The sequence below is a fragment of the Giraffa tippelskirchi genome, chromosome 4 (genome assembly GCF_054371585.1).
Source record: "Giraffa tippelskirchi isolate mGirTip1 chromosome 4, T2T-mGirTip1v1.2.pri, whole genome shotgun sequence".
NCBI classification, from domain to species: domain Eukaryota; kingdom Metazoa; phylum Chordata; class Mammalia; order Artiodactyla; family Giraffidae; genus Giraffa; species Giraffa tippelskirchi.
In genome coordinates, this window is record NC_137278.1 from 3,059,748 (window position 1) to 3,072,590 (window position 12,843).

General features: G+C 54.6%; 1 protein-coding gene across 24 annotated transcripts in view; it reads right to left on the bottom strand.

Annotated features, from left to right (window-relative positions):
- Positions 1–7,668: 7,668 nt before the first annotated feature.
- Positions 7,669–12,843, bottom strand: part of CAMSAP1 (calmodulin regulated spectrin associated protein 1) — a 43,017-nt gene continuing 37,842 nt past the window's right edge. For 6 of the 24 annotated variants that reach the window (XM_081590620.1, XM_081590618.1, XM_081590615.1 and 3 more), the window contains 3 exons: positions 11,896–12,011; positions 11,337–11,455; positions 7,669–8,755 (listed from right to left, as the gene is read on the bottom strand). In XM_081590620.1, the coding sequence (XP_081446746.1) occupies positions 8,453–8,755; positions 11,337–11,455; positions 11,896–12,011 (538 nt within the window). In that variant the 3' untranslated portion in view covers positions 7,669–8,452. Of the gene's footprint in view, positions 8,756–11,332; positions 11,456–11,895; positions 12,015–12,843 lie in introns of all 24 variants that reach the window. The other 18 variants (XM_081590616.1, XM_081590614.1, XM_081590613.1 and 15 more) reach the window with 5 other exon arrangements.

Consider the following 12,843-nt stretch of genomic DNA (forward strand, 5'->3'; position numbering starts at 1 on the left):
TCTGGAGGGGAAAACATGTACACCCATGGTGGATTCATGTCAATGTATGGCAAAACAAATACAACATTGTAAAGTTAAAAAATAGATAAATAAACTAATTTAAAATTAAAAAAAGAAGAAAAAAAATTTAAAAAGACCCAACCAAAAAAAAAAAATAAATAAAATGAATAACCGACAAGGTGCTATTATATAGCACAGGGAACTCTGTTCAATGCTATGTGGCTGCCTGGATCAGAAGGGAGCTTGGGGGAAAATGGATGTGTGTTTATGTGACTGAGTCCCTTTGCTGTTCCCCTGAAACTATCACAACTTTGTTCACTGGCTATACCCCAATACAAAATAAAACGTTAAAAAAAAAAAGCGCAGAAGCGCTGGAGGCATAAGATAACTAATACACAGAATGTATCTTTTAAGGGGAAAGAAGAAGAACACTTGAGACATTTCACAAAAGAAAGACAAGATGACCAACAAAGACATGGAAACATGCTGCGTTCATCTCTAACCAGGAGAACAGCAATTAAAAGCACCAAGAGGAGGGGTATATTCCAAATACCAAGAGTAACAGTAAAGAAAAAAAAACAAAAAGCCACAGAGCGCCCTGGTTGCCTAGTGGTTAGGGTTCTGGGCTTTCGTTGCCATGTCGTAGTTGCTGTTCAGTCGCTCAGCCGTGTCCGACTCTTTGCGACCCCACAGACTGCAGCACGCCAGGCTTCCCTGTCCTTCACTATCTCCAGGAGCTTGCTCAAACTCATGTCCATTGAGTCGGTGATGCCATCCAACCATCTCATCCTCTGTCGCCCCCTTCTCCTGCCTTCAGTCTTTCCCAGCATCAGGGTCTTTTCCAGTGAGTCAGCTCTTCACATCAGGTGGCCCAAGTATTGGAGCTTCAGCATCAGTCCTTCCAATGAATATTCAGGACTGATTTCCTTTAGGATGGACTGGTTGGATCTCCTTGCAGCCCAAGGGACTCTCAAGAGTCTTCTCCAGCACAATTCAAAAGCATTAATTCTTCAGCGCTCAGCCTTCTTTATGATCTAACTCTCACATCCATACATGACCACTGGAAAAACCATAGCTTTGACTAGATGGACCTTTGTCAGGAAAAGTGATGTCTCTGCTTTTTGACACGCTGTCTAGGTTTGTCCCTGATAGGTCAGTTGGTAAAGAATCCACCTGCAATGCAGGAGGCCCCAGTTCGATTCCTGGGTCGTGACGATCCCCTGGAGAAGGGAACGGCTGGCTACCCACTCCAGTATTCTGGTCTGGAGAATTCCATGGACAGTCCATGGGGCCACAAAGAGTTGGACACAACTAAGCAACTTTCACTTTCACTTTTATTTTCACTAGGTTTGTCACAGCTTTTCTTCCAAGGAACAATCGTGTTTTAATTTCATGGCTGCAGTCACTGTCCGGTGATTTTTTTAGCCCAACAAAATAAAATATGTCACCGCTTCCACTTTTTCCCCTCAGTTTGCCATGAAATGATGGGACTGGATGCCATGATTAAGACCAACATTTTTCGAATGTTGAGTTTGAAGCCGGCTTTTCAGTCTCCACTTTCAACCTCATCAAGAGGCTCTTTAGTTCCTCTTCACTTTCTGTCATTGCCATGGCCCAAGTTCAGTTCCTGGTTGGGGAACTGAGACCCCGCAAGCCATGTGGCATGGCGAAAAAAAAAAAAAAGAGCCACGACTTGGCATATATGCTCTGCATATAAAGAAATAATCCTGTCTGTGCTCAGTCGCTCAGTCCTGTCCGGCTCTTTGCGACCCCATGGACTGCAGCCCGCCAGCCTCCTCTGTCCGTGGGGGTTCTCCAGGCAAGAAGACTGGAGTGGGTACCATTCACTTCTCCAGGGGATCTTTCCAACCCAGGGTTCAAACCCAGGTCTCCTGCATTGCAGGACTCTTTACTGTCTGAGCCACCAGGGAAGCCCTGTCTAGATTATTTTAAGTTTCTATGCATCAGTAAGAAAGAGAGCCACCCAGTTAAAGCAGCCCAATTGAAAGTGGGCAAAGGAAACCCCAGGAATTTCCTGGAAAGGAAGTGTAAGCGTGTCCACCTCTAAGATGTTCACCCTCCTCCACATCAAGGGACGCCCAGTGACACAGCAGGACAGCCACAGGGCTCTGGGTGAGCCCACCATGCGCCCTCCCGAGGGCTGAAGGTGCCGACCTGAGCTGGAGGCAGGAGCAGACCCCCCGCCAACCTTGATCTGCTCTGAGACCCCAGGACTCACAGGCTCAGTCCCATGGGAAGGGCTCCCTGCCACACTCCCCGGCGGGCCTCCCACCCCTGTGAAGGGAGCTGCAGTCCACGTGGGGTCCTGTGGCCTTGCTCACCCGCTGGAGCCTCGGAGTCCCTCCCAGCCCAGAAAACAGGGCGACAGCAGGCACCGTGTTCAGGGCTCCTTGTCCTGGGTCCCCAGCGCCCAGCCCTGAATCAGCAGATGAGACCCCCTAGAAAGGCTCCTGGGGACTTTGCATGTGGTGGCAGTCCATCTGCACACCTGGAGACGCAGCCTTGGGCTGTCACACCTCTGGGGACACTCTAAGTGACTGACTTCCTGTGGCCGCCCTTGCCCGGTGCACCTGACAGTCTGGCAACGCTCTGGCTTGCATGCTGGTGGTGCCAACACTCGCCACCTTGTCTCAGCTTTTCTAGCAGGACCTTCATCTCTCTGCTAATAAAGACCTTTAGGGCATTTCTTTTCCTGTCTTTAATCCTGACGCCTTATTATGACAACTCAGATATCCAGGAGAACCCTGGCTACTGAGTCTAGCCTCCGGCGACCTGGGCTCCACCCTGACCTAACGGGGGACACTTCCAGCGCTTCCCTGTTAAGGGGGGGTCTGCTGGAAATCTCTGTTAATTGTTATCAGAGTATGAGAATTCTCACTGCAGCCCTTTTCATCCTGAATAATACATACCAAGTGTTACCACCTAGTTACTACACCTGGTTTTCCTCTTTGGCTCTCCATGTAAATTACACTGATACGTTCTCTCATGTTGAATGTTTATTCCTGTTTAGATGCTGTTGAGCATGATGTCTTCGTCTGGGTTCCCTTGACTTTTTTATCCCAGTGTTTGTACACATTATGCTGGGTAGCAGGAACTGGACCGTAATTTTCTGTTCCTGGGCCTCTGGCCAGGTTTTGATGCAGAGAAATCTAGTTTTATTCGCCAGTCTACCGGGTCTCCTTGCATGGACCCCAGCCCGAGCCTCCTCCCCCGGACACACCTGAGCCTCTCAGAGATCAGGGTGTCTCCCTGACGATGACGTGACAAGTCTGTATGAAAGGGCTTCTCTCGGCGGCACAAAACAGTGGTGTGTCTTAAACCTCAGGACGCCTTAGAACAGCGCGCGTGGGTCCTCCTAGTCACCGGTCTGGAGGCTCCCGGACAGGGCGCCCAGGGGACGCTCGGCACACACTCTCCCGCAGCAGCTGAGTTCCCTAAGCTCCCAGGCCAGCGACGCCTAACGCTGGAAACTCATGGAACCGCCCAGGGGGGACTGCCCCACCGGCTCACCAACCACCCCCCGGATGAGGCATCTCAGCACCCACAAGCGGAACAGCAGGCCGGTGTGAAGAAAGACACAGAAATAAGGACGTTCTCTCCACCTGGCCAACAGCCGCTTTGCCCTTCCATCATCTCATGCTTCAGCTGACCAACTCCTACTAATAAAACTGGACCAAACACCAATGTAATGTAGAAGCAAAACCTCTAGGGATGACTTTAGCGGCAAGTGCTGAGAACCACTCATTTTAACATGAGAATAAACACCCAGTCACGGAGAAGGCAATGGCACCCCACTCCAGTACTCTTGCCTGGAAAATCCCATGGACGGAGGAGCCTGGTGGGCTACAGTCCATGGGGTCGCCAAGAGTTGGACACGACTGAGCGACTTCACTTTCACTTTTCACTTTCATGCGTTGGAGAAGGAAATGGCAACCCACTCCAGTATTCTTGCCTGGAGAATCCCAGGGACGGGGGAGCCTGGTGGGCTGCCGTCTATGGGGTCGCACAGAGTCGGACACGACTGAGGTGACTTAGCAGCAGCAAACACCCAGTCAAACTTTATATCAAGTTCTGTGTGCTCGATTCATTACTTTTCTGATAGATACATTCTACTTCAATTAAAAAAAAAAACAGAGCTGTACTGTACACAATGAAAATTTAACACCTGGAATAAAAAAAGACAAATAAACAAACTGTTTCTTACAAAATAAGAGACTAGAGAGATTTATCAGTTCAACTGGAGATAAATGCTTGGAAAAAACACTTTAAATTCAAGTCCGGGACCTCCCTTGGTGGTCCAGCGGGTACGACTCCACACTTCCCCTGCAGGGGACTGTGATCCCTGGTCGGAAAACTGAGATCCCACATGCCACACAGCCAAAGCGAAACAAAATAAATGAATGTTTAAAAGGACTGTACAAAAAAACAAAAAAGGAGAGGTATGGCTGGTTCATGTTGATGTCTGGCAGAAATCATCAAAACATTATAAAGTAATTATCCTGTAATTAAAAATAAAAATTAAAAAATAAAGAAATGAATTGTCAGCTGAAAGAAAAAATAAACAATATAAGAAAAAAAGTTGCGAATTAGGGGAAAAAAATCAAAGCCCTGATGCTTCAGTCTGCCTGGCACTGCTGCTGAGGCCTCCCGGATGTTCACAAGCGTCCACCATGGGCCCCCGACCAGGATGAGCAAAGAACAGGCATCATCTGGGGCAGGCGAGTCCCCATCTCAGAGCTTGGTCCCTGGAGCGGCATGCTTGTCCATTTGACCAGTCACATCACGGAGCATTTCAAGCTGTAAACATGGAACGTGTGTACAGACAGATGCCCGACAGGACATCTCAGCAGCCCCAACCCCAGGCAGCACGCTCGGGCTGGAACCCGCTCCCACGCAGCCTGGCTGAGGGCAGCTAAGACCCGCGGTCAAGGTGCTTGGAGTTCCCAGTAACCAGATGAACACAGGCCCAGACATGGGCTTCCAAGCGTGGTAGCTTCCGACCTTCGTTCCACCACCAGCCTGGACTTCACTTTCATGGAAAAGTCCGGTTTTATGCTCTCACTCTCTCTCTGTCCCAGGAGCAACCCCTAACTCTCATGGCCAAGAAGGGCTCCCCTGAAACCACCTCTCACAAGTCACACCCGGGCGTGAGGAAGTGGAGATCAGACTGTACGGTTTACTACTCTTTATCCTTCACTCCCGCCGAAGTGGCTTTTCCTCGCTATTTAGGAGGTCACTCGGAAAACGGTAACTTGCTCTTTCTAAAGAAGAGAGAACACCACACAGACCCCTCTGCTGGCTGAGCACAGGAAGGGGGAGGGAGCCCGGGGCAGGTTCCGCCCCTGAGACCTCACACCCCAAGACCTCAATGGGATCCACAGCTCGGGCCTTGGCACGGAGACCCCGAAAGAAAGAACGTGCAACACGACTCTGCTGGCAACGCCAGGCCTGTGGGGCGCAGCCAGGGACAGCCCCAACCTGAGACCGACCTGAGACCCGGCCTGGCGGGATGCCGTAAGGGGCTCTGCCCCCCACCGTGCTGATGGACTTGGCCATGGCCATGACGCAGAAGCACAGCTTAACTGTCCCTCCGCCAGAAACTAAGGCCACGAACTGGGAAGAGGAGCTGCTTTGAGGCCGCCCACGCCCGCTTCTCAGAAGCCAACCTGCCTTTCACAGAGTAGGTCGGCGTCAATTACGAAAGGTTATCCGAGTTCATCTTAACAGGAGATTTTATTTCAGGGAACTTTTTCCCCACCAAGTAACACCTACAGTTTTAAGGAATAGACACACAACTGAGGGACTTCCCTGGCAGTCCAGGGGTTGGGACTCTCTGCTTCCACTGCAGAGGCACGGGTTCAATCCCTGGTCGGGGAACTAGGATCCCTCAAGCTGTGCAGCCAAAAATAATAAAAGCCAACATCAAAAAAAAAACGTGTAACCCACATGTAAATCTGGAATTATGCTACTTTTCCATTTGCCAGAGCAGAGAACACAGTTTGGACCCAAACAGCTCGATCAGACATGGATGTGCGGTGACGCGCAACGGAGACGCGGGAAGACAGCCTTCGTCTGGCGTGTGCAAATAAGTGAATACCTCTGCACGCGTATTTGTAAAGTAAGCAGCTCACTCACCCATTTCACCTGGGCTTTGGGGATCCCAGGTCACAGCCAAGGACTCACACGCGAACCTCCTCACCTGGATGGGTGGGTGGCAGGTAGGAATTCTGCAGGGCAAGGAAGGGATGCCCAGCCATCTGCGGTAAGAACGAGACAAACAGGCAGCTGCCCCGGAGGGCAGAACCTCTACGGGGAGCGCACAGCCCATTCCTAGGGGCAGAAGCAACGACTTAACCACCACAGCCAAGAGAGACGGAAATACTGGCCGCGAGAACACGTCTGACCCTTGCTGCGAGGTGCAGGGAGCCCGGGGGGCGCGTCTGGCCCCATGTCCCGAGCGCTGGCCAGGCTGAGGACCCAGGGCCCGTGGTGCCGCGGGTCCTCACCGGCTCGGCGGAGGGCGCCCAGCACAGGAACAACCCTCACGACGCCCCACAGCCGACTGACCGTGTCGGGAGACCCAGAGTTTGCCCAGAGGTTCGGCAGGCGTGGGACATCCAGCCCGGGGGCTGGAAGCACCTCTTGGTCTTCACTGAAAACCTTCCGCCTCCTCTGACTCCAGCAGGACCGCTGGGAATGTGCTCAGAACGTCATGGGTTCTGGCCTCGTCAAGGAAGAGGCTGGAAGGGTGTCTTCTCTTGATAAAAGGAGGCTAGTTAGCCAGAACCCACCGGAAAGTTCTCCACGGTGTGCAGTGGGGACACTGACCCACAGAACCAGCCAGGACAACCTCACACAAATGTGGTCATAAAAAGCAAATTAGTTAATTACTTTATTACATCTTAGTGCTTTCTTAAAATAAATATAATAATATAATTATCAAACATACAGTGAGAAATAAAGCACACGTGTGAACGGCATGTAACAGGAAGTTCACTCGGGACTGTTTAATACTCAGCACTGGAGAAACCGCACAGGTCCACCTACTCACAGACGACCTGACCGGGCGGGCCGAGGCTGCCGCGTCCCCTCCGTCCTCGTGGACACGGTCACTCCCCCGCTCATCGAAAATCACCAGTTTACGTGTCTTTAACTGTTTCTCTCCGTCGAGCTTTAGTTTTTCTTTCTGCAGTTTTGAGATAGATTCAAGTAACACTCCCAAGAAAAAAAAATATGTGCAAAACTAAGTAAGTGACTCCAGAATGTCCCGGCAGGCGGGTCCGCAGGTCAGTCACAGGGGTGTGGCTGGGCTGCAGCCGTGTGGAGGCCGGGCAGGAAGGTGTGGTCCCGAGAAGCACCGGGGCGGTCCGGGACCACCAGGCCCTCGGTGGGGGGGACCGGACCAGAGTGTCCCGCGGACTTGTGGTTCCCGGACAGCTGCCAACGACCACTGTGTGCCTGAGCAGGCGACGCGACCAAATGGTCTGTCGACACGGAGAACCGCAAGTTCCCCTGTGGGCCCGAAGCTCTTCCGGAAGCCAGGATCAGGACGGGACGAGTGGGGACGTGATAAAAACACTAGAAAGAACCGTCAGCTTTAAGTGCATCACCTTTTTAGGAGAAACATGCTCAGAGTAAAAAATATTCTACTTTACCAAAAATCTGTCTTTATTAAAGTGAACAATCATGAGCGCGCTACCCTCAACGTACCGGGCGAGGGCTGTGTTGGCTCGACTCGCCTGCCTCCAGCCGGGCGGACGCCAGCAGAGTACCGTTTGCCTCCCTCGTGACTGCGTGGCGGGAGAACCCTCCGCACTTGTAAACGTTATTCTAGCAGAAGACAGACTGCAGATTTCAGTGCTTTTAGTGAACTGCTATTTTCAGTAAACTTTTTCTGAGCAGCAAGAAACAAGAATTTTTTTTTTTCTTCAGAAATCTTAGAATTGGATATAAACGTTGGCAGTAGACACAATCAATAAATATTATACAATTTCTCAAATGAAAACAACTCCCCACCACAAACTCCTTTCCTACAGACATTCAAACACCCTGACCCAAGACCAAGTCTCAGTCCCGTGATCCCGCGAGATCACAGCCAGCCAGCAAGAGCGGGGGTCAGGTCATGTGCAAAAAGGGGTGAGGTGGGAGGCGAGGAAGCAAAGGAGATCACTTTAATTTACACTGAAGGAGAACTTCAAGTAAAAGGACCCCGCTGCCGGCAGCTCTGGGATGCGCCCCGGCCGGGAGCCTCCAAGCAGCGGGGACCGGGGCGCCACGCGGCCCGGTGCCGGGAGCTCAGGGAGGGGTTTTCTTTTGTTGTCTAGAAGCCTCTTTGAAAAAGGTCTGTGATTCTGCACACTTCGTACCCAAAAGGAAGAAAGTAATAAAGATCGACCCGGCCGGCGCGTCCGCAGACTCCGCCGCACCGGCATCATTTGCGAGTCTGCGACTTCTTTGGCGCCGAGGGCCGCTTGGGCTGCCACAGATGGTTGTGGATGGTGAGCGCATCCACGCTGACCGACATGGTCTTGGCCGGGATGAGGCTGAACTGCTTCCGGTCTGAGCTGTACTTGTACAGCTTGTCGATCATCTTCTTGGCGATGCTCTTGGGCCCCGTGCCCGTCAGTTTGCAGATCTCCTCGGTGTCGGGGTAGTAGCAGTAGAGGGCCCGGAACTGGCAGCCGGCGTCCCGGAACAGAATGATGTAGTGGTTGGCGTCACACTTCTCCAGCTCCTGCGGGTGAGCCATGAAGGGGGCAGACACGGAGCGTGAGCCCCCCGCAGTCGGACCACGCGCCCACCGCCCGCTTACCCGCCACCCCGGGGCAAGCTCTCCAGGAAACACGACAACACGGGGGACGGGGGGCATCTGTTCGGTGGGGTGTCGCTCACCGCCGCCTGCCCAGGTTTCACGTGGTCTAGGTCTCCAGGGAAAACATCCCAAGACATGAGGCTTGATACCACGAGCCACCGGGGAAAGGCAAACGGAGCCACGGCGGGGCAGCGCCGCACGCCCGCCAGGCTAGACAAGTGCTGGAGCGGCTGTGAGGAAACCGGCCCTGTTCCCCACCGCCAGAGGGGAGGGCGCGCAGCTGCCGTGGAAACGAGGCGGGCAGGTGTTCAAAAGCCTCAACACTGAGTTACTACCGCGTGACTCGGCAGCTCTTTTCTCAGGGATGTGCTCCAGAGAAATCAAAACATGCATCCAGGTAAAACTTGTGCACAGACGTTTCCAGCAGTATTGTTCACAATAATCAAAGGCTGAAACCGCCCAGATGTCCCTCAGCAGGTGGGCGGACAAGCCACGGTCTGCACGGAAATGGGAGGCCCTTCAGGCGTAGAAAGGACTGAAGCACCAGTCGCTACCCCTTGGATGGACTTGACAACACCCTGCCAGTGAGAGATGCCACCCACGGTCCACTTCGGGACAAGCCCCTCCACGTGACGCCACCGGAGGAGGCAAACGCCGAGGGGACCACAGAGCCAGGGGCGGCGTGGGGAGCAGCCCCGGCCCAGGGTCCCTCTGAGGGGTGGTCCTGGGGTTAGACTGGCCCTGACTGCCGCTACAGGGGGCTTCACACTGGGAGAAGCATCCCTCGCCAACGCCGTCGAGAGAAAGGACCTGGAGCAGGGGTGACGGTCACTCCTTGTTACAGCATCTGCCGTCCCAGGCTCTCAACCTGAGAACGTCGTTACTGCAAAAACATGTTGTCCGACTGCCTTCACACTCGAGAATGCTTAGCTTTCTACCCTGCAGCTCCCTGAGTCTGGTCCGGGTGCCGACACCCCCCAAGAGTCCCCGCTTACCGTGAGGACACCTCCCCATACCTCTCAGACCTTATCCGCCCCGCCCTGCTGCCCTGCTCACTGGAGCTGGCCAGCGGCCACAGGACCCTGACAGATTGCACGTGCAGACGGGTGAAGCCAGGAGCTAAGAAGATCCATGTAACGTAAAACAGTGCCCCTCCTCACTCTATTTTTGTTTGTAGAGAACTGATTTTTCACTAATAGATGCTATTTTTCTCAGTATCTAATGGGCTTCCTATTATTTTAAGTAAATTCACCTATTTATAAAATTAAGAGTAAAAGGCAAAATCCCAGACTGCAAGTTTCATACCGATTTCAGTGACATAAAAGCTGTGTCTGAACACGAGCCGAACTGGAGGTAGAGCAGTATCCAGGCCCTCCTGCCGCGCCCCCACCCTCACGCCGCGCCCCCACCCTCACGCGGTCTGTCCCAGGCTGGCAGCCATGCGGCCACTCCCCGCAGAGGCCCTACGGTAGCGACCCCATGGCCTCTGACCCCGAGCTCCCTGGCTCCAGCCCAAACTGGGGGATCAGTCCCACCTGGAGCCTGGGGAGCCCCCACACCTGCATGGCACCCCTCCCGACTCCAGGCCTCTGCTCAACAACCCCTTCCAGTAAGACTCCGCCGGCTGACCAGCCTGCCGCAGCCGCCCTGGGGCCCCATGCTGCCCCCTCCACTCTTTCCAGACCATTCATCACTGTCTGACCTACAGCCCCAGTCAGAATCAGTCCAACCGCTTTTGTGGACAGGCTTCTAGGGGCCGGGCCACCCTCCGGCCGGCCTGTGGCTGTCTTCACGCTGTGACGTCCAAGCCAAGCTGGCAGCACGTCCCGTGGGTGCCCACTACGGGGCCGCCTCGGACTCGCCGGCAGCTGAGGAGCTGGTGACCTGGGGTGCAGAGGAGCCTCTGCACCTCTCCGGCCCCAGCCTGAGCCTCTGTGAGGCCACGGGCACACACTCAGTCCTAACCTGAACCCTCCATCAGGACTGTCCACCTGCTGAGGCCACCGCCACTCATCATGCAGAGTGACTGAGGCCTGCAGGCCCGGGGAGGAAGCATCAACAGGACACACACAACCAGCGTTTTGCCCCAAACTTCCATTTCTCCAGTGGCCCCAGCACAGAGCTGGGGCCCCCTCCTGTCCCCACCCCGACACTGTCAATGACCCTCGAAGACCCCCACACTAGGCACCAAGCCAAGTCTGCCAGTTTCCCTGCAAGAAGCCCCACCCGGGGGGCTGCCCCAGGCCCCCACCTGCCTGACCCCAGTGCGGCCTCCGTCCTGCTGGCCCGAGTTCCACTCTTTTGTGGAGCCGTGCTGAAAGTGAGGGCCAGGGCACACCGCGTGGCGTGAGCAGACAGGACTGTGTGCCCCACACCTGATCACATGCGTGTGAGACAGCGGCCTCTTCTGTCAGCCATCAGGGTTCTCCCCACTAGGGAAAGCCCTCATTCATAAATACCCTTCCTCTACGTGGAAACTTAGGTGTGAAACTCTGATACTTGCCTCTAATATTGAATTTTTGTGAGGTTCATTCACTTTTCCTGCCAGACAGCAATGGGATATAGCGTTGTGAATGATTGGCTTGTTGGATTTGCTGCTGGGCTCCTTAAACAGCTTGGGACCTATGAGAAGCGGGCCAAGATGTGCAAAGTGAGTATTTGTGGCACACACACACACACACACACAAAAAGCAACAATCGTAAAACCAAGCAGCAGGCAGGCTGAATTAGGAGTGTTCAAAACTTTCTGAAAACACAGAGTAACAGCCAGTTTAAATCTGTGAGAGAATTCTAAGTTGTAGATCTTAAATAAACTAAGGAAAAGGTTAAAGTAAGTAATAACTTACTCCCTTTCTAATTTCGGTTTCTTTGATACACAAAAAACAGAAAGGCGGGAATTTAACTTTTAAAAGCCTGAGGCTCCTACGTGCCCAGGACGCACAGTGAGCCATGAAAGGTGCAGGGGCAAAGGCTCACGACTCCCACAGCGCGCGCTGCACTCCTGCGCCGCGCCCTCCCTGCAGGACACGGCTGGGCGCCGCACCCGAGCGCGAGGCTGTCACCTGTGTACTCGGCCACGGAGGCAAGGGAGGACGCAGCCGATGCCGTCTCCCAGTCTCTGTCCGTGCTCCTGCTGGGGTTGCGGCTCAGCACAGGCAAGGCTTCCAGGGACTCGACTCTGCTGGGAAGGGGAACAGGGCGGGGATGGGAGGGTGGCAGGCACACCTCCTCTCGCCCACAACTGGCACCGGCTGGTGGAACCCCACCCTGAAACGGGCCCGGCTGCACCAACCGCACAGGAAGGGGGAGCACGGCCAGTCTGCCCCAGGAGAAACAGCATCAGGACACAGAGAACCCACCCCGGGGCACCGAGGGACCTGGCGGGGCAGGGGAAGGCCACCCTCAGGTGGCGCTGTAGGGCAGGAGGGCAGCACCCGCCCCGTGGGTGTGAGAGCCAGGTGAGCAGTGCCCGGACAGCGCTGCTGCTGCCAAACGAGGGACGGACCCCAGGGGAAGGACGGGCCTGGTGGGCAGAGTCCAAGCCCCGGCAGGGTCTCAGGCCTCTCCGCTCCCCGGCGGCCTCAGCCACGGCCCTCGGGCACCTCCACCAAGCGGGACACGCTCATGCAAGGAGGCAAGTGCGGGCAGAACCTGCCTTCAGCCCTGGTAACCGACGCCTGGACAAAGTTCCAACCAGAGTCCAGGGTCCCGGGAGGCATCGAGAAGCCCCCGGAGGTGTGGCAAGGCAGGACAGCTGGGGACCTGCCTGCCGGGAGGCCGACACCAGTGTGGAGGCAGCGTGCAGAGGTCCACGGGGGCTGCTGAGGGCTGCGGGCAGTCAGTGCCACGGACAGGGTCCATGGCACCACCTCCTCCTGATTCACGCCTTAATCACAGAGGGAGATCCAGTGCCCGTGGGAACAGCACCTTCAACCGCATCAAGGTGACACACACGACAGGCTGCCCCCCGCCGCGGCGCTGCTGCCAAAGACGCACAGGCTGCCCCCCGC